Raw genomic sequence first — 22,442 nt, 5'->3', positions numbered from 1 at the left:
GTGACGATAGCCAAATCTTTATTCTCTGTAATGTAGGAACACATTCTCGATTAAGAGAATGTCATCCATATATAATATAAAAAATATTATTACTGGACCATTAACCCACTTATAAAGAGGGGAGGGAGAGGATTCGCCACGCAACCAGTGGGATCCTTGAAAGTGCCAGAAAGGGCTGGAGGAGGCGAGAGAGTTCTGGGCCTCGGAGGCCACGGGACGTGGACGGTCGGATGGAGCGGATTTTGATTCTGATATTGACACGTATACTGCAGTTTTTTTTGGGTTGGTTGCCTTGGTCCTCAGGAATTTTAGCGACTGGGGAAATGTTTCACATTCTGAAATCTCATCTACTTGTATGACGTGATTGCGGGCTTAATGGTTTTGTCGTTTCCATATGGTTGGTTGACGTAAAAGGGTTCTTGGGGGGTACCAAAAGGATGTGCCGCTCAGGCGTACGGGCGCGGGAGGCGAAGCATCAGCGGGGCCCTTGTTGTTACGTTACATCCGACGGAAACTGGCAGAGTTTTTTTCCTTTCTTTTTTTGGGCCATAGAAGACAGGTTTTTTTTTTTTTTTGGACTTCTTCTTGATAATCCCCAAAGACTGAGATGAGGATTTGGATGTGTCTAACGGCAGTAATTTGGAAGTTACAATATTTTCATTTGCATCTTCTTCTATAAATATGAATTTCAAATCAGATTCCTGCTAGAGCAAGGAATTGAACTAGTTTAGGATATGTTTTTTTGTGAAAAATCTTTTTTTTCCAATAAAGAACAAGTTAATTACTATATTCAAAGAAGAAATAAAACGGTATCTATGATATGATCTCGACACATTAAAAATTGTAAACTCCACTAATCACATATATGGCGACTTGGGGTGGCCACAATCCGATTAAAATCAAATCAAATATAGGTCATATCAGATGAAAAATGTATCAATCCAAATCTAATAGATTAAAATTTCAGATTTGGATCCAATATGTTTATTAAACAAGTAATTTAATTCTATTCATAAAATTTATTTTTTAAATAAATCAAATAATAAATTAATGAGAAATTTTTAATTGAGTTTAAACTTAAAAATAGCTCTCTATTTAAGTTTCAAGAAAAAAAATACTCTCCATTTGAAACATAACTTAAAAGCAACTTCTCAAATGGCATGAAATGACCGAATTGCCTTTACAGTTATAAAGTAATACTACACTATTATAAATAATACTGCGCTATCATAAAATAATAGTACACTATTATAAAACAGTACTGCGCTATTATAAAGTAATACTACACTGTTACACTATTTTAAAATAATACTGCATTTTTGTAAAGTAATACTACACTATGATAATATAATATTAGTTTATTGTAAAAAAATACTGTATTAATATAATACAATAAAGTAATACTGTATTATTATAAAAAAATACTATGTTAATATAATATAATAATGTCTTATTGTAAAAAAATACTACACTAATATAATATAATAAAGCAACACTGCATTATTGTAAAAGAATATTGTACTAATATAATGTAATATTGTCTTATTGTAAAAGAATAATATCTTATATTATAATGGTATAAGGGTATAAGAATAATTTTAGCCAAAAATAGAGAGTTGCTTTTAATTTATGTTTGAAATGGAGAGCTATTTTTAAATAAAATTCAATTGAAGAGCTGCTTTTAAGTTGAAAGTAGAACTAAGGATAAATCACTAGTTCTCTATAAAAAACACGCTATAATAGAATATTGAATAAAAAATGGCAAGACATATCCTTGCCATTATAGATTTATTTTGTAAAGTTAAGATATATTAAAAGATAAATAGATGACTTTATGATAACAAAAAGAAAAAAAAAAATAGGACCAAATTTAATAAAAGAAAAAATAAAAAAATGAAGGAATTAAGAGTATTTATCACTTCAGTCAATGGGAATGGTTATTAATGCCACGTCAATTCCATTGGCATGCCTTAGAGGAGAACACAAAATCTATTTTCTGAAAAAAAACATGAGAGAGAGAGCAGTATCAGGATACAAGGATAAAAAAATAATTTCGGTGTAGAGTAAAGGGAAGAAGAAATGAAATTGCATTTAATAAAAAAAATAGAAAGGGTAGCTCATGTATAATTACAATGAGATATTGTGATAGGGTTGTAAAGTCGTTCTCAGCAACCAATCTAACAAAAGCATTAAGATAAAACTACGATGATATTATGATAATAAAAATTATTTTAGTTGGAAATACAAGAAAGATAGATTGATCAAATTTTAGATGTAAATAGATGAAGAATTCTATCACCCTACTTATATGACTTGATTGCATGGCTAATTTAGAGATTAGGAATGATTAAGGAAGATAGGCTGGCATGGCATAGTTGCTTGAGAAGACTGATTGGGTCCATGCGAAAACATTTCAACCCAGAGAAAAAGAATAGAAGTAGGGAGTATAAAAGGGCTGCCAAACATTTTTCTTTTTTCTTTTGCTCATAAAAAATGATTTCAATCTATCTAATTTTAATATATCTAATCATACTAGAAAATAATGTTGGATAATATCCGATTAAGTGGCCTGGTTTATCATGAACTTGGGTTTATCATCAACTTTGAATTCAGATAATGATCAACTTGAATTCAAATAGAAGTCAAATCTCATCCAGTTACTTGATGGGAGTACCGATAAAGGTCTACAAATAAAAGTCCTATCCCTTCCCATTAAGTTGTAAAAAATTCATCGATACTGCTACGACATAAAGAAAGGGGGAAGAGAGAAAATTCGATTTTTAGGAAAAAATTTCAATAAAATATCTTACTTCTCTTCTGCATCGTATTCTTCTTCATCAAGCATACTTTTAAAGTTTATGAAATTTTTCCTTTACGATCCTGGATTTTTGATATTGTTGCCACCAATCGCTTCGTCGTCCGATCGTCAGAGAACGTGCACCTGCAAAATGAGAAGTCCACACTGATCGAAGGCGGCTCCGGCGGGGACCCTCCGACGATCAAGTCAGAGAGGTGACTGGACAACAGTGAAATGAAGACAGAGAGCTCGATCGAAGAAGAGAGAGAGAGAAGCGAGCCTATCGTTTTTGAAGTCGAGAAATGGACTGTGGTCCCTTGCACTGTTGCCTTCCCGATATATATAGTGGAGCAAGTATGGCGCCGTCATTAATGGCGCGGACAATTGAGGAATTGTCAACTCACTGTAGACTGTCAGAGTCGCCGTGAAAGTGTCATGTCGCCGTGGGGCTATCAAATCATCAGAGTTGACAACGCCCTAGGCGAGACAATACCCCTAGGTGGTAGCGCCGCATGTTATTGTCAGAACTGACAAGCTCTGACGGCTGTACGGCGACCGGAGGAGTCGACCGACCCTAGGTCGGTGGCTAGCTGAGTGGCGTCGGGCTCCTCCGTTGGTCGGCGAGTCTTATGTGAGTCGGCTATCAGGCTTCCAGGTCCAGTCGGTCGGGAAGAGTACGTCCGACCGACACATCTCAGTCGGTCGTGGGCTGATAATTGGTCGGTGATGGGTCCGTCGGTCGGTCGCTCCGACTCTCAGTCGGTCGGTCGGTCCCTCCGGTCGTTGGTCGGTCGGTCGGTCCCTCGGCCATCGGTCGGGTCGGTGGGTATTCCCCAACAGTTGCCCCCTCCACTCCTGAGTCGGACGGTGAGCTGACGGATGCTTTTATTTGGGCAGCAATCCCGGGCGAAAAGGAGTGGATTCGTCGTATGCCAAGATCTGACCGTACCGTCGGTTGATACGGTGTCAGGCGTCTCATAAATGCCGAGCGATTTGCTGGCGTCAGACGTCAAGTCGGCGTCAAACATCTCGTCCCATCGGTGTCAGGTGTCATGTCGGCGTCGGACGCCCCGCCGTGTCGGACGTCCCGCCGGCGTCAGACATAATGCCGGCGTCAGACGTCTCGTCCCATCGGGAAGGGAACCGCCGTTCCCGCCGTCCCTTCGGGGATACGAAACGTCGCGGCTTTACGCCACATGGCGTGCGGCCATTGGGACAGGTTCGGTGGAGCGGATGGAGGTGACGTGGCACGATCTGAAGGCAGGTGCGTCGAACCGTCGGACCGACGGACGGCCCGGATGATGCCACGCGGCAAGATCTAGGAGTCTTCGTTGGCCGTGCCTTCATCTCGACCGTTGGGGGCACTATATATACAGAGTGCCCCCACTTGGTTTTTTACCCTCCTCATTTCTACTGTCGAAACTCTGCCCGCGTGAGTCCTTGCTCCAGGTACTCTCCCGCTCCACTCTTCGTTTGCAGTTCCTTCTTCTTCTCCTAAGGGCCATTGTCATCTTCCCACCTTCTTCTTCTTCTTCCTTGCCATCTGTCTGATCCATGGCTAGGACGTCCCCACGAGGTAGTCGGTCGGGAGAGCCGACCGAAGACACTCGGTCGACCCCGGAGGTGGAGGTTTCTTCACTTTCGGGGCCGAACGTCGATCGGCTCCGGGAGCAGTACCGCATCCCGGAGCAGTTTCGACTGTTCGCCCCTGCGCCGATGGTCGGGTTAACAGCCCGCCCGAGGGCCAGGTGGCCTTCTACTTGGAGGACCCCGGGCCGGCCTTCGATTTCCGGTTCCGGAGTTCGTCCGAAATATCTTCGACTATTACGGGCTGTGCCCGGCACAACTACGCCGAACTCGGTTCGGCTGATAGTCAGTTTTGCACTTTTGTGTCGGCTTTTGCCGACCGAACCTCGGGTCCTCTTTTTCGAGTTTCTTCGTCCTCCGACCCCACCCTAAAGCCCGAGGGTGGTGGTACTTCCTCGGAAAGGGCTCTCTTCATTACTGGTCTTCCATCGTCCATTCACGGATGGAAGAATCAGTTTTTCTTTGCGTCGTCTTCTGCTTCTTGGGGGTTTCCCGTCCGTTGGGGGAATCCCGAACCGAGCCGAATGAGAACAGTCGGGTGGAGGCTAATGATCGGGAGGACTTCCACCGGCTGAAGGACATCTCGTGCCGAAGCAGAGCGAGCTTGTCACCGAGCAGGCCCTGTACGACGCCGGCCTTAGCCCGGTCCCCGTTTAGGTCGGTTTTTCATTTTCCGACACCTCTTTCTTCTTTTGTCTTTCTTTTCGGCACTGACCATTTATCGTCCTTTTCAGATATGCCGCCGAGGACACGACTGTCGGCAGCTGACATACGTCAGTACGCCGTGAGGAAGAGGCCGGCGCAAGGCGCCGGCCGTCGCAGCCTCCCAAGAGGCCCCGTGCGGCTCCGCGAGCGAACCGACTGGGTCGGAGGCAGAGCCGGTGATTGCACTGTCAGCGCCGACAGTGCTCGTCGATGTCCCGTCCGAGGGACCGTCGGTCGAGGGCGCCGCTTCAACCGACAGACGGGCTGCCGAGTCTGCAGATGGCGCGCCGCTGCTCACAGGCTTCAGAAGTTCGAGAGGAGGCCCGCGAACCCGAGCGACCGCGCACGCTGCCGCCGCACCGTCGGTCGAGACTCGGTCGGGGTCAAGCCTGCCGTCAATCTCCGACGTCAGGGCCTGGGCAACTAACCGAGGCAAGGCCCCCATGGCGTCGGGCGACGAAGGTCGGTCGGCTGGCGGAGGATCGGCCGACTTCCCTTCCCGAAGGTGCGTCGGCCTGGCCAACCATGACTTGGCCAGGAAATTGTGCCAGGCGCTCCTCCTTCCCACCGACATCGACGCAATGAAGAACCAGCGTGTGTCTGACATGCGTCGTTCTATCCGATGATGATCCGGGTGAGTTTCTCTTTCCTTTGCTTTTTAATGCAGTTTTTCATGAACCTGCTTTCTTATTGGTCGGTTTCACCTTGTGCAGCTGGTCTTCAACTATCTCGGAGCTGGAGGCCGGATATCGGAAGTTCGGCGAGATGCGCGCGGCGTGGAGGGACAAGGTCGGAGCCCTTGAAGCCGACAAAGTCATCCTCGTCGATCAGCTGCAGCAGTCGGTCGACCGGGAGGGCTGACTCGAGGGGGAGGTCTCCCGACTTTCGGAGGAGGTCTCCCGACTCAAGGGGGCTTTGGCGTCGTCAGAGTCGGAACTTCAGTCGGCTAAGGACGACGCAAAGAAGAAGTCCCGGACCATCGTCGGCTCCGACACGAGCGAGACGGCATCGCCAAGGAGCTGGAGGCCGAACGCGAGCAACTCCGAGTGAGTCTCGAAATCTCGCCAAGGCCGAAGAAGGCTTGTCCGTCGCCCAGGCCGACGCAGACATCGCGAAGGCCGAGGCTGAGTCGGCGAAGGAGGCTCTGAGTCGGGCCGTTGAAGTCTTCGGGACTCGGAAGAGTACCGAGAAAACTTCTGGAGAGCGGCCTCTCGTACCGGGTCGGGTACGAGGATGCTCGGGAAGCCGTTCGAGGCTTGTACCCGAACTGGATCTCAGCAGCATAGTTCTGCCAGAGTCCGAGGCCCCAGCTGGAGGAAGCGGCCGAACCAGTGTCGGAAGGCCTTTCCACCAGGGCGGAAGCCGAAGAGGACGCAGAGCCGGCTGTCGAAGATCAGCCCCGACTGCAGAAGTCAGAGCGGATCCGCCGACTATCTCCCATCGCCGTCCAGTGGAGGATGTCGACTCTGACGATTAGTCGGTTTTGTTTTATGTTTTTGCTCTGACTTGTAATCGGGCTTCGGCCTTCCTTTGTAAATCTTATTTTGATCTTCAACGAAATCAAAGTTTTTGGACTTGAACTTTTTCTCTGCTTGTTTTCCTTCGTGCGTTGTAGAACGTCGTAAGTGCTAACTCATATAGGTCGGTAAGGACGTTCGGCAACTCGTGCCGTCACGAACGTAGAGTAAGTCCCGACTTTGGATCGGCCTTAGATAGTCAAGGTCGTCAGTCGGGTTTCCTTTTCCCGACCGTGAGTCGGGCGCGTTCATTGAGTCGGAAGTCGACCGACCGCCGGCGGAAGGTTTGGCAGTCGGTTTTTTCTGGCACGTTCAGTCGGTTGTCTTGTGGCGCGTTTAGTCGGGAAACGACGACAAGTCGGACCCGATGCCCTTGTGTTGGGTATTCATGCTGCGCCTCTTGATATACGGTGGTAAGCCGAATATCATCCGATCGATCATAGCTCGCGTCAGTAAGTCATGAATGTGACTGAGGATGCTTTGTGCGATAGACGGTGGTAAGCCGAATATCGTCCGGCCGGCCGTAGCTCGGTCGGGAGTCGCGACGTCGGTCGCGCAGGCATTTCGCCTCTCTTTGGTCGGGCCCGATCGGCTTGTTAGCCGATGGTCTGGCCCGAAAGTTCGACCGTAGAAGGAGTGTCAACTCCCGTTAATACAGATGCACGGCCCTTTTAAGGGTCCGATGCGTCGTCGAAAGTCGAAGGGTGTCAACTCCCGTCCATCGGATGCATCGGTCCTTGTAAGGGTCCGACGTGTTACCGACGATAAGGTCGCCGGTTTCAGGCGGATACCAAGTCCAAGTCGGTATGTCGGGGCTTGACCTTGGCGAGCGCCGATCGTTAGTCGAAGAGTTAAAACTTCGAGATTTTAAACCGGATTTGCATTCCAACTGGGCAAGTACAAAGTTCATTGGTAATACAACTTCAAGTTGTCGGCGTTCCAAGTTCGGAGAATGGAGTTTCCCTTCAAGGGTCTCCAGTCGGTAGGCTCTCAGACCATAAGTGTCTGCACCTTGTAGGGCCCTTCCCAGTTTGGAGCCAACTTCCCTTGGTCCAGAGGCTTCGAGACCTCTGCCTTCCTCAGGACTAAGTCACCAGCCCTGAAAAGCTTTGGTCGGACCTTGGCGTTGTAACCGAGCGACCTTCTGTCGGTACGAAGCCATGCGGATTTGAGCTCGTCTCGTAGTTCGGGAGGAGTCTAGGTCGGCCCTCCGACTCTCGAAATTGTCCGGTTCTTGATATCGCTCGACCTTGAAGACGGCAGTCCAATCTCGAGCGGATCATCGCCTCCGTCCGTAGGCCAAGCTGAAAGGCGACTCTGGTCGGAACGCGGGTCGTTCGGTAAGCCCACAGAACGGAGCCTAGCTCGTCGACCCAGAGGCCTTTGGCTTCGTTTAGTCGGGTCTTGAGTCCGTGGAGCAAGGTCCGATTTGGTCACCTCGACTTCGCCGTTGGACTGTGGGTGCCCGACTGAAGTCAGTCGGTGCGTGATGTGGAACCTGCGCAGAAGTCTCTGAAGTCTGGTTGTCGAATTGCCGTCCGTTGTCGGTGATGATGGTGTGCGGCAATCCGAACCTGAAGATGATGGACTTTTGGACAAAGTCCTCCATCTTCCGCTCGGTGATCTACGCCAGGGGTTCGGCCTCCACCCATTTGGTGAAGTAGTCGATGGCGACGACTATGAACTTTCTCTGACCCGACGTTGGAAAAGGACCGAGAATGTCGACCCCCCACTGGCGAAGGGCCATGGAGCAACAATAGGAGCGATTTGGCTGGCCGGTTGGTGTTGAATGTTGGCGTACTTCTGACAAGGTTCGCACCTCCGGACCAACTCGACCGCGTCCTTCTCATGGTAGGCCAATAGTAACCTGTCGCAGGACTTTGTAGGCCAGGGACTTGCCCCCAAGTGATTCCCGTAAATTCCCTTCGTGCACCTCGGAGAGCATAGTCGTGTCGGTCGGTCCCAAGCACCTAAGCAAAGGGAGGGAGAACGATCTCTTGTAGAGTCGGCCATCCATGATTACATATTGGAGGCCGACCATCGGAGCCGCTTGGCCTCCGTGGGATCCTCGGGACTGATCCCGTCGGTCAGATACCGAACGATCGGGTCCATCCAACTTGGTTCGGGCGTTAATTGTAGTACCTCGTCGACCCGTCGATGCTCGGCTGCTCGAGGTTCTCCACGAACGTCCGACCCAAAGAGTCGAAGGCCGAAGTCGCCAGTCTGGAGAGTGCGTCAGCACGGGCGTTCTCCGACCTAGGGATGTGAGAAATTTCAAAATACCTGAGGCGTGCCATCGAGGTCCTTCACTTTCTGAAGGTATTTGACCATGGTCGGTCTCGTGCTCGAATTCGCCCTTGACCTGCCCCACGATCAGCTGAGAGTCGGAGAATGCCCGAAGGCTGTCGACGCCCAGTTCCCTCGCCATCCTCAAGCCAGCGAGGAGTGCTTCATATTCGGCTTGGTTGTTGGAGGCCTTGAAGTCGAATCGGAGGGCGTACTCGGTGACTACCCCATCCGAATTCATGAGCAGGAGCCCGGCCCCGCTCCCCTGAGCGTTTGAAGCTCCGTCGATGTGCAGTACCCAGGTGGAGATCGGGTCTGGCTCGGAGACCGCGTCTCGTCCCGGGTCTTCAGCTCCCGACCCTTGGTCGGTTGTGGGCACTCGGCGATGAAGTCGGCCAAGACCTGAGCCTTCAAGGCAGGCACGTCGGTACTGAATGTCGAACTCGCTGAGCTTCATCGCCCACTTTGCCAGTCGTCCAGATGTGTCCGGTCGGCGCAATATCGCCCTCAGGGGCTGGTTGGTGAGAACCACTATGGCATGAGCCTGGAAGTGGACGGAGTCGTTGTGCGGAGACGGTCAGGGTGAAAATCATCTTTTCCGTCTCCGAATATCTGGCTTCGGCGCCGTGGAGCACCTTGCTGATGTAGTAGATAGGCTGATGGGTTCGGTTCTCGTTTTCTCGGACGAGCACCGAACTGATCGCCTCAGAAGATGTGGCCAAGTAGAGATACAAGGTCTCCCCGACCTGCGGCTTTACGAGCAGCGGTGGGGAAGCCAAGTACTTCTTCAGGTCTTCGAAGGCCCGTTGGCACTCATCCGACCAAGAAAAACCATTTGCCTGCGCAAAGTTTTGAAAAATGGAGGCACCTTTCAGCTGATCGAGAAATGAATCGGCTGAGAGCGACGATTTTTTCGTTCAGCTGTTGGACCTTCTTGGTGTTCGGATGACGCATGTCGAGGATCGCCTTTATTTTCTCAGGGTTGGCCTCAATCCCTCTCTGAGAAATGAGGAATCCGAGGAACTTCCCTGAGGTCACCCCAAAAGTGCACTTGGTCGGGTTGAGCTTCATTCGGTGTCGTCGTAGGTGCGGAAGGTCTCCTCGAGATCCTGAACATGATCCGGGATCTGCACTTTTCACCAGCATGTCGTCCACGTACACCTCCATGTTGCGCCCGATCTGGTCTTTAAAGACCTTATTGACAAGTCGCTGGTAGGTGGCGCCGGCGTTCTTCAGTCCGAAGGGCATCACCCGATAACAGTAGAGGCCCTTGGGAGTCACGAAGGCGGTGTGCTCCTCGTCTTCAGGCGCCATCCGGATCTGGTTGTATCCGGCGAAGGCGTCCATGAAGCTGAGCAGTCGAAATCCGGACGTCGCGTCCACCAGCTGGTCGATCTTTGGAAGTGGAAGCTATCTTTTGGGCAGGCTCGGTTTCAGGTCGGTATAGTCGATGCAAATCCTCCACTTTCCGTTGGCTTTTTTGACCATGACAACATTGGCGAGCCAATCGGGATACGTGGATTCTCGGATGAAGCCCGCTTCGAGTAGCTTGTCCACTTCTTCGTCGATGGCCCTCTGTCTCTCTGGAGCGAAGGACCTTTTCTTCTGCCTCACCGGCCTCATCGTCGGGTCGATGTTGAGTCGGTGGGTTATTGTTCGGGGGGATGCCCGACATATCTGCGCCGACCAAGCAAATATGTCGGCATTGGCCGTCAGCAGCTCCGTCAGTCGTCGTCGTTCGGGTCGGGCAGTTGGACCCGACCCAAACCTTTCGATCCGGATTTTCGCTATCGGGACCGCCACGAGCTGCTCGGCCGGCGAACCTCGTTCTTCCTCCTCCCGTTGGTCCAGCTTGTCGATTGTCAGGGAGCCCCTCGACTCGTCGCTTTGAGCGGAGATCTGAAAGCACCGTCGGGCGAGCTGTTGATCCCCGTGCATCTTCCCGATTCCGTTTTTGGTCGGGAACCGAATGAGGAGATGGTACGTCGAGACGATTGCTTTGAGGGTGTTTAGTCCGGGTCGTCCAAGTATGGCGTTGTTGGTCGAAGGAACTCGGACGACCGCAAAAGTTAAGTGGACCGTGCTTTGTCGCGGTTCGGTGCCGACTGTCACAGGCAGGGTAATTTCTCCTTCCGTCGTGACAGCGTCCCCGGCAAAGCCGATCAAGGGGATGGAGACCCTTTTAAGTCGGTCGGTTGACAGTTGCATCCGGGAGAAGGTCGAGTAAAACAAAACATTCGTCGAACTTCCATCTTGACACCCATGTTTAGGATTTAATTTACGGCTAAAATTGAAATGAGGATCGGAATGATTACACGTATTTGATTTAAACATGAAATCAATATCAAAATTGAAATGAAATTGAAAGAGTGGGATTTGGATTTCGAAAATTGAAGAATTCTAGCTCAACTATGAAATTCGAATAAAGAGAAAACTCCTCCCAACCAAAAATGAAAGTTACTTATCCCTCTATTCCCATTTCAAATTGAATGGCATCTACTCGCCCCAATGCCCATTTCAAACGCTTTTTTTTTTTTGTTTGGGTAATAGTTGCAAAGAAAAAATAGAAACTCATTTACATGAGCGACATAGGGGAAACCAACTCAGGAGGAAGAGAACAAAAAACGGATGAAAATCCGACCCTTTACAACTCCACCAACCAATCATACACGAGTGTGGGCATTACTGATATTCACGTCCCGACCCTCAAAGCCCGAAAATCACCGCTCCTTGCTGCCGCAAACCACTATAATTTTTTAAAATGGACTCCTAAATAATTTTGCGCATCCAACTAGCTCCCCGCTCTCAGGGCCGATTGCTCCACAGAACCCATTCATCTCCCCGGTCAATTGCTCCAATGGCACGATCTGTGCCCTACGTTAGCTACATTCCAACTTCCGTTCAAACAATCAAACGAACAAGCTCGCAGAACCAAGAAACCACAAAGCCGAGCAGGTTAAAACTCTCCAAGAGAAGCAAAATCTAAATTAACAAACCAAACCACTTTAGCAACAACCAGATCAGTAATTTCCATCCAAATTTTGCTCCCTCTCTCCCAATCTTGAGACAAGGCTCAACAACATACAAAATAAAATAAAAAAAAACCACGATGACACATTCGTTATATGCACTAAAATTTTTCCTTGTAAAACGTCCTACTTACATCAAATTGCCATCACAAAGTGAAAAGATAATTAATTGTAGGACAGTAACACCTCTTTCATCCACTTTGATCAAGCAACATGTCCATCATCGTCCAGAATGACGGGAATTTAAAAAAAAAAAAAAGGAATTGGGTCTGGTCTCCTCTGAGACCATTCTTCAAACCAAAACACCATTCACATCCGCACAGCTTACACCTACTACTCGTCCATGTCAACATCCTCCTCATCTGCCAGTAACTTCACCTTCTTCACTGCCTGGGCTGCATCACTGCGGACCGCCCCATCAGGGATCTCAATCAGGACGTCAGACTTCTGCCCAGTAGCAGCATTCACAAGCCCTCCATTCTTCTCCACCCTATATGTCAGCTCTTTCTTCCCAACAGCTGCATCAATGTACACGGTGGAGTTCTCATCAATCTCTTCTCGTATCAGCATCTTGGACAGTTGAGTCACCACTCTCTTCTCTAACCATCTCCTGATCGGTCTTGCACCATACACCTGAGAAGCCCAAGAGACACATTCCCATCAGTACCCAAATCTCTATAAAGCAGCAAAAATAAGAGTCAATAATGGATGGAGGAGTTGAAATGGGTGCTTACAGGGTCATATGATTCAGCTAGAACAACATCCAGAGCAGCATCAGATACAGCTAGAGCAATGCCCTTTTCTGCAAGACGGACAGCAACATCCTTCATCTGGACCTGGCAACCTTCCTAAGTTGCTCATGCGACAGAGGATCAAAGATCACTATCTCATCCAACCGATTCAGCAGCTCCGGCCTAAAATGCCTCCTCACCTGCAAAGATGGCATAAACAATTTGTCCAGCATTAAAAATCAATATCGAACATCACCACAGCTAAAAACAAGAATCAGAATGCCTCGATTGCATACTTCCTGCATGACTCGTTCTCGTGCAATCTGCATCGAAGATTGGCCCACCATTCCTGCAAGGAGATGTTCTGCCCCAAGATTTGAAGTCATGATGACAACCGTGTTGGTGAAGTCCACTTTCCTCCCTTGGCCATCGGTTAATCTTCCATCATCAAGGACTTGAAGAAGGGTATTGAACACAGCAACATGCGCTTTTTCCACTTCGTCGAACAAGATGACACTGTACGGCCGCCGCCTCACAGCCTCCGTCAGCTGTCCGCCCTCCTCGTGACCAACGTACCTGAAAACCCACGAGTATAAGCATCCAGCTATGGAACGGTAAAAGGAAGAAACAAAGAAAGGCCGCACAAGATATGCCTACCCTGGTGGTGCACCAATGAGTCTGGCAACCGAATGCTGCTCCATGTACTCTGACATATCGATGCGAATCAGGAGGTTCTCATCGTCGAAGAGTTGCTCAGCAAGAGCTTTCGCAAGCTCTGTTTTACCAACACCGGTGGGACCTAAGAAGAGGAAGGAGCCGGTTGGTTGCTGGGGCCGACCTAGACCAGCCCTCGACCTCAACACAGCCTCGGCCACCGCATCAACCGCCTGGTCCTGGCCTACAACTCTCTTGTGTAACCTCTCTGCAAGGCCTATCAGCCTTTCCTTCTCATTTTGGCCCAGCCTGGTCACTGGAATGCCAGTCCATCGGCTCACAACCTAAACCAAACTCTGGTTAGCAAACAACATACAATACCATAACAATTCTCATACCAAAGTACCCTCAATACACATACCTCTGCAATCTGTTCAGGCCCCACTGTTTCGGTCAACATCAAGTTCTCACCGGCATCCCTTCAAGCCTTGAAATAGCAGCATCGATCTCTTGCAAGGCTCCATATCGTAGGTCTGCAACACGTGCCAAATCCATTCTCCTCTCTGCCTCCTGCAAAGTAAAGAGAAGCTCCTCACGGCGCTGCTTCAATCTTCGAATCTCGTCAATTCTTTCCTTCTCCTTCTTGTACTTCATCATGAGTGGTTGTAGCTTATCCCTCAGATCATCCAGTTCCTTCCTAACCTGAAATTAGCCACCGATACACCCACATTGTTAGGAGACTCATCAATACCATCCAAACAGAGACATCGTTTTGCATAAATTCCCAAGAAAAAAAAAAAAGGCCGAAAATTAGCTCTTTGGAAACAGATACCCACCTCTAACAGCCGTGCTTTGCTGGCTTTATCTTTCTCCTTCTCAAGCGCATGCAATTCGACTTCCAATTGGATTCTCTTCCTTTCCAAGTTATCAATTTCCTCCGGCTGGCTATCAAGCTGCACCCTCACATTAGCACAAGCCTCATCAACCAAATCGATGGCCTTATCAGGCAGGTGTCGGCCTTCGCAGAGCAAAAAGAAAACAATCCTCAGAAACAAAGTTGTAGCGACAACAATTGTACTTCATGTATTCAAAAGATTAAATTTCCTCGAACTAGAAGGCATAAGAACCGGAACTAGGAAACAATCCTTTGAACTACATTCCTAATGAGAATAATTCAACTTCAAATCATTTGAAAGATCAAATTTTCACCGCCAAAAAACTCAATTTAGGAGAAGGAAAAAAAAAAAAAGACTGGAATAAGAAAACGATCCTCAGAAACGAAGTCAAGATAAAAATAAACTTCTAGAAAGATAAAATTCTTGCAATACCATAAACTAAACCCAGAAGCACTCAAATTACCTGTAATGTATCGAGCGGAGAGCTGGGCAGCGACCACAAGAGCCCGGTCCTGAATCCGAACACCATGGTGCCCCTCGTACTTCTCCTTCAACCCTCGAAGTATGCTAATGGTGTCCGCCACACTGGGCTCAGCCACATAGACTTGCTGGAACCTTCGTTCAAAGGCGGCGTCTTTCTCCACGTACTTCCTATACTCCTCCAGCGTGGTCGCTCCAATGCACCGGAGTTGCCCTCTAGCAAGCATCGGCTTGAATAGATTCGCAGCATCCATGGAACCCTCAGTGCGTCCAGCGCCAAGCACGAGGTGGATCTCATCAATGAAGAGGATGACCTTACCTTCAGCCTCCTCAACCTCCTTGAGCACAGCCTTGAGTCGCTCCTCGAATTCGCCCCGATACTTGGCGCCCGCAACGAGAGCACCCATGTCTAGGGCCACGAGTCGAACATCTAGTAGGTTACTGGGGACGTCACCCCTCACAATCCTCTGGGCGAGGCCCTCCACGACAGCCGTCTTGCCGACGCCGGGCTCACCAATGAGGACGGGGTTGTTCTTGGTACGGCGCGAGAGAATCCGGATTACGCGGCGGATCTCCTCGTCCCGGCCGATCACCGGGTCGAGCTTCCCCGCCTGTTCGACCAAATCCCGGCCGTACGTCTTGAGCGCCTGGAAGTTGGTGTCGCCGGAGGCGCTCTCCACTTTCTTGCCCTCCTTCCCCCGAAGCTTTTCGACCTCGGAGCGTACTCGAGCGGCGCTGACACCGGCCTCCTTGAGGCAATCGGAGATCTGGGAGTCCTCAAGGAGGCCAAGAATGAGCTGGTCGACGGCGAGGTGGGTGTCTCCGCGGGCCTTCTGGGAGGACTGAGCGCGGCGGATGACCTTGATAAGAGAAGTGGAGGCCGGGGCCTCGTCCGGCGCCGGGTGCTGAGAGGGGATCTTCTTGAGGGCGCGGTTGAGGACGCTCTCTACCGAGGCGATGGTGGAGTCGCCGACGCCACCGGAGGCGTTGGAGATGGCCTGCCGGAAAAGGCCGGCAGTGTCGCCGACGAGGGCAACGGCTAGGTGGAGAGGAGTGATCTGGGCGTGGCCATTGTTGGTGGCTAGCTCATGGGCGGCGACGATGGCCTCGTTGGTCTTGTGGGTGAACTTATCCGGATTCATGGCTTCGACGTACGTATCCCGGACTGAAAGAACAAAAAACTAGAGGGATAGTTTTCTTTATTCTGGGAGTGGATCAACGATAGAGGTAGCAGTATTGTTGTTCTTTTTCGGTTCTGATGGCAGGGACTGTGGGGGGGTGGGGGGAGTATAAAGAGGGGAGGGGAGAGGATTCGCCACGCATCCAGTGGGATCCTTGAAAGTGCCAGAAAGGGCTGGAGAAGGCGAGAGAGTTCTGGGCCTCGGAGGCCACGGGACGTGGACGGTCGGATGGAGCGGACTTTGATTCTGATATTGACACGTATACTGCAGTTTTTTTTTGGGTTGGTTGCCTTGGTCCTCAGGAATTTTAGCGACTGGGGAAATGTTTCACATTCTGAAATCTCATCTCCTTGTATGACGTGATTGCGGGCTTAATGGTTTTGTCGTTTCCATATGGTTGGTTGACGTAAAAGGGTTCTTGGGGGGTACCAGAAAGGATGTGCTGGTCAGGCGTACGGGCGCAGGGAGGCGAAGCATCAGCGGGGCCCATGTTGTTACGTTACATCCGACGGTAACTGACAGAGTTTTTTTCCTTTCTTTTTTTGGGACATAGAAGACAGGTTTTTTTTTTTTTGGTTGGGGTGGGGGGTGGGTAAGGAGCAGAATTTACTTTATACGTTAATGGCAAAAGTAAGATAAAGAGGTTAGAAGGTGTGGAGCATAAAAACAGTGATAATTACCAAATCTCAAAAGAAGAAAAAATAAAGCCAAAAAGCAGATGACTTCTTCTTCATAATCCCCAAAGACTGAGATGAGGATTTCGGTGCGTCTAACGGCAGTAATTTGGAAGTTACAATATTTTCATTTGCATCTTCTTCTATAAATATGAATTTCAAATCAGATTCCTGCTCGAGCCAGGAATTGAACTAGTTTAGGATATGTTTTATGTGAAAAATCTTTTTTTTTTCCAATAAAGAACAAGTTAATTACTATATTCAAAGAAGAAAAAATGCTATCTATGATATGATCTTGACACATTAAAAATTGTAAACTCCACTAATCACATATATGGCGACTTGGGGTGGCCACAATCCGATTAGAATCAAATCAAATATAGGTCATATCAGATGAAAAATGTATCAATCCAAATCTAATAGATTAAAATTTCATATTTGGATCCAATATGTTTATTAAACAAGTAATTCAATTCTATTCATAAAATTTATTTTTTTAAATAAATCAAATAATAAACTAATGAGAAATTTTTAATTGAGTTTAAACTTAAAAATAGCTCTCTATTTAAGTTTCAAGAAAAAAATACTCTCCATTTGAAACATAACTTAAAAGCAACTCCTCAAATGGCATGAAATAACCGAATTACCTCTACAGTTATAAAGTAATACTACACTATTATAAAATAATACTGTACTATCATAAAATAATACTACACTATTATAAAACAGTACTGTACTATTATAAAGTAATACTATACTGTTACACTATTTTAAAACAATACTGCACTATTGTAAAATAATACTACACTATGATAATATAATATTAGCTTATTGTAAAAGAATACTGTATTAATATAATACAATAAAGCAATACTGTATTATTATAAAAAATACTACGTTAATATAATATAATACTATCTTATCATAAAAAAATACTGCACTAATGTAATATAATAAAGCAACACTGCATTATTGTAAAAGAATACTGTACTAATATAATGTAATATTGCCTTATTGTAAAAGAATAATATCTTATATTATAATGGTATAAGGGTATAAGGATAATTTCAGCCAAAATAGAGAGTTGCTTTTAATTTATGTTTGGAATGGAGAGCTATTTTTAAATAAAATTCAATTGAAGAGCTGCTTTTAAGTTGAAAGTAGAACTAAGGATAAATCCCCAGTTCTCTATAAAAAATACGCTATAATAGAATATTGAATAAAAATTGGCAAGACATATCCTTGCCATTATAGATTTATTTTGTAAAGTTAAGATATATTAAAAGATAAATAGATGACTTTATGATAACAAAAAGAAAAAAAAAAGAAATAGGACCAAATTTAATAAAAGAAAAAATAAAAAAATGAAGGAATTAAGAGTATTTATCACTTCAGTCAATGGGAATGGTTATTAATGCCACGTCAATTCCATTGGCATGCCTTAGAGGAGAACACAAAATCTATTTTCTGAAAAAAACATGAGAGAGAGAGCAGTATCAGGATACAAGGATAAAAAAATAATTTCGGTGTAGAGTAAAGGGAAGAAGAAATGAAATTGCATTTAATAAAAAAAAAATAGAAAGGGTAGCTCATGTATAATTACAATGAGATATTGTTATAGGGTTGTAAAGTCGTTCTCAGCCAATCTAACAAAAGCATTAAGATAAAAACGACGATGATATTATGATAATAAAAATTATTTTAGTTAGAAATACAAGAAAGATAGATTGATCAAATTTTAGATGTAAATAGATGAAGAATTCTATCACCCTACTTATATGACTTGATTGCATGGCTAATTTAGAGATTAGGAATGATTAAGGAAGATAGGCTGGCATTGCATAGTTGCTTGAGAAGACTGATTGGGTCCATGGGAAAACATTTCAACCCAGAGAAAAAGAATAGAAGTAGGGAGTATAAAAGGGCTGCCAAACATTTTTCTTTTTTCTTTTGCTCATAAAAAATGATTTCAATCTATCTAATTTTAATATATCTAATCATACTAGAAAATAATGTAGGATAATATCCGATTAAGTGGCCTGATTTATCATGAACTTGGGTTTATCATGAACTTTGGATTCAGATAATGATCAACTTGAATTCAAATAGAAGTCAAATCTCATCCAGTTACTTGATGGGAGTTACCGATAAACGTCTACAAATACCCATTAAGTTGTAAAAAATCCATCGATGCTGCTACGACATAAAGAAAGGAGGAAGGGAGAAAAATTAATTTTTAGAAAAAAATTTCAATAAAATATCTTCCTTCATTTCTGCATCGTATTCTTCTTCATCAAGTATGCTTTTAAAGATTATGAAAATTTTCCTTTACGATCCAGGATTTTTGATATTAAGATATTCTTGATAAAGCATGTACGTAGGATACCTGATTTATGCTTACATTTGGTATCAGGGCCCCTGTTTTCATGATATTTTTAAAATTATAATAAAAAATTTATTTATTTATTATAAGGTTTTAGAATTGAAATTTTATGATTAATGATGAAATTAATTAATTAATTAATTAAAGGAAAAATGAAGATGGTGGTTCCCCCATCGTATTTTCTCTCACTGGTAATGGCAGGGATGGATTTCCATTCAGCCTCCCGCGGCCGGCCGCAGTGGTTTTAGAGGGGTGACGGGGGTGGCAGCTCGGGTTGCCGGCCGCGGTCCGTCGTTTTTTTTTTTTTTTTTTCGTTTTTCGACGGCCACCGATTCGGGATTTAAAGAGGAGGAGCACAGACCAGAGCAAATTGAGATTGGCCGGCCGGATACAGGGGAGGAGCACCGATTTAAATTGGAGGAGCACCGATTCAGACCGCCACTGTTGGGATTGGCCGGATACTTGCCGACGAGATATGTGGAGGGATCGGGAAAAAGAAAAGTGAAAGAGGAAAGAGATGATGATTCTGAACGGGTTTGGCTTTTTATATGAAGAATGGGTTTCCGGTTTCGGATTTTAACCCATAAACCCATTAACCTTTTAAATAAGTTTGATATGACCAAGACCAAATTGAGCCTGCTTTCAACTGGATTAAGGGCTTTTTTGCAATTTAGCCCCTATAACTATAAAATTACAGAACAATCCTCTGAAATTTTCTTTTCAGTCCCTAATGAACTGTTTTATTCTCTAATGATCCGTTAAGTTTATTTTGACCCTTCTTTAATGAAAATCTTGACATTTTTGTATTATGACTGGATCATCAAATGTCAATTATTGATGAAATTTTAATTATTATTTATATGCATGATCTTATGTTTACTTGTAGTTTGTTTATCACCAAAGTGGCCAAATTAGAATGATTAACATGCATCTGAAATTTCAATTATTGTTTATATGCATAGTCTTATATTTACATATAGTTTGTTAGTCATCAAAGTAGTCAAACTCGAATGTTTAAGAATATCAACATGCATAAAATGATCATTTATCCATGATTAAATGCCTATTAGTGAAAATCAATGGATAAATTGATGTTCACTACTCATTGGAACTTTAGGGTTTCCCCAAAGGTGAAACAGTTATTCTATGAATAGTGAGCATGACAGAGGTAAATTAATATTCTTTGATCAGATGTATTTGTATGTCCAAAAATAACACGTGTATTTGGTTGAGAATGTTTAGTTGCCTATTAAAGAATTAATAATGGCATTAAATTATGATAGTATGTTATAATATCTACCCAAAGGAGAATTACAATATGTTTTTATTGTTATTTGTCCGAATCCATAATGAAATTATTTTAATTTAAGCATTTATGTATTATTTTTGCAGTTGTTTTTCTTCATTGGCACGCTTCATCTGTTACCATATTTAATAGTTTGAACTTCTCTGAATGGTGTGAACAAGTCAATTTCCACTTAGGTGTATTGGATCTTGTCTTAGCACTAGTGGAAGATAAACCTACTGCTCTTACGGATTCAAGCAGTGAGGAAGAGAAGTTACACATCATAAAGTATGAGAATGCTCTAATAGATTAAGTCTCATGTTCATGCGAATGACTATTACCAACAATATTAAAAGCACTATTCCACAAATAGAAAGTGCAAAGAAATATCTGAAGTTTATGGAAGAACATTTTTGTTTTGCAGATAAGTCACTTGCTGGTACACTAATGGTAGAACTCACGATCATGAAGTTCAATGGATCGCGAAGTATGCAGGACTACATTATTGAGATGACCAATATTGCAGCAAGGTCAAAGGCTTTAGAGATGACAATAGAAGACTCCTTCTTAGTGCAGTTCATTTTGAACTCACTACCTTCTGAGTATGGACCTTTCCAAATCAATTATAACCCTATTAAGGATAAGTAGGATGTTAGTGAATTATCTGGTATGCTTACTCAGGAGGAAACGAGACTGAAAAACCAAAGTAGTCATTCTATTAATTTCATAAGTAAATAAGCTGGTAAAGGACACAAGAAGAAAGCCAACAAATTCAAGAAGAAAAAGAAAATGCCTGCTAAGGTTCTTTAGGCTGATAAAAAAGAAGGAACAAAAGCTGGATAAGTGTCACCTCTATAAGAAAGTAGGACATTATCAGAAAAATTGCTTGAAATATAAGAGTTGGTTCGAAAAGAAAGATAAATCTAATACCTTTGTATGTTTTGAATCAAACTTAACTGAAGTGCCTCATAATACTTGGTGGCTTGATTTTGGTGCTACTACTCATATTTCTAATTTAATGCATGGATTCCTTACAATCAAAACCACAAATCCAACTGAAGATTTTATGTTTATAGAGTATCGTATGAAGTTTCCAATTGAAGGCATAGGAACTTATCATTTGATCTTGGATACTGGTTATCACCTGGATCTATTACAGATAGTTTATGCACCTTCAATATCTAGGAACTTAGTTTCTCTATCAAAACTTGATGTTTCTGAGTTTAATTTTAAGTTTGGACATGATGGTTTTAGTTTATATAAGAATGCTTCTTTTATTGGTTCTGGTATTCTTATTGATGGTTTATATAAATTGAAACTTAACAATCTTTTTATGGAATCCCTACTTACTATGCATCATAATTCTGGAATTAAGTATAGTTTACTAAATAAAAATTCTGCTTACTTGTGGCATAAATGTTTGGGTCATATATCCCAAAAAAAGTTAGAAAGATTAGTAAAGAATGAGATTCTTCCAAATCTAGACTTTATTGATCTTGGTACATGTATAGATTACATCAAGGGAAAGCAAACTAGACATAACAAGAAAGGTACTACAAGAAGCACTCAGCTTCTTGAAATTATACACACTGATATATGCGAATCTTTTGATATTTCATCTTTTAGTGGAGATAAATATTTTATCACTTTTATTGATGATTTTTCATGTTATGGTTTTGTTTATTTGCTTTATAAAAAATCTCAAGCAGTGGATGCCCTTGAGGTGTTTGTAAATGAGATTAAAAGACAACTAGATAAAAAGGTAAAAATCATAAGGTTTGATAGAGGTGGTAAATATTATGAAAAACATAATGAAATAGGATAATGTCCAGATCCATTTGTAAAGTTTCTCAAAAAATATGGCATATGTGCACAATACACTATGCCAGATACATCTCAATAAAATGGTGTAGCTGAAAGGCAAAATCAGACATTAATGAATATGGTTAGATGTATGATAAGTAACTCCTTACTACCCAAATCATTGTGGATATATGCTCTTAAAATCGTTATATATTTACTAAATAGAGTTCCTAATAAGGCAGTTTCAAAAAATCCTTTTGAACTGTGGACTGGAAGGAAACCTAGTTTAAGACACCTTCATGTTTGGGGTTGTGCAGTGGAAATAAGAATTTATAATCCATATGAAAAAAAAATAGATTCTCAAACGATTAGTGGTTGCTTTATTGGTTATCCAGAAAAATTTAAAGGGTATAGATTTTATTGTCCAAACCATA

At 44.5% G+C, this 22,442-nt stretch overlaps 1 protein-coding gene and 1 pseudogene across 1 annotated transcript; one reads left to right on the top strand and one right to left on the bottom strand.

Moving 5' to 3' along the window:
• Window positions 1-12,170: 12,170 nt before the first annotated feature.
• Window positions 12,171-15,960, bottom strand: LOC105040848 (chaperone protein ClpB1). The gene is given in 9 exon segments (XM_010917571.4): window positions 12,171-12,554; window positions 12,656-12,756; window positions 12,759-12,852; window positions 12,949-13,228; window positions 13,310-13,650; window positions 13,728-13,783; window positions 13,786-14,008; window positions 14,143-14,324; window positions 14,666-15,960. Coding segments are annotated over 9 exon segments (2,736 nt in total). The 5' UTR covers window positions 15,825-15,960; the 3' UTR covers window positions 12,171-12,254.
• A 4,563-nt stretch (window positions 15,961-20,523) lies between these two features.
• LOC140855374 (uncharacterized) lies at window positions 20,524-21,264 on the top strand (annotated as a pseudogene).
• Window positions 21,265-22,442: the final 1,178 nt, after the last annotated feature.

The sequence above is a fragment of the Elaeis guineensis genome, chromosome 2, assembly GCF_000442705.2.
Source record: "Elaeis guineensis isolate ETL-2024a chromosome 2, EG11, whole genome shotgun sequence".
Taxonomy (NCBI): domain Eukaryota; kingdom Viridiplantae; phylum Streptophyta; class Magnoliopsida; order Arecales; family Arecaceae; genus Elaeis; species Elaeis guineensis.
This window is presented reverse-complemented; position numbering and strand designations above follow the sequence as displayed.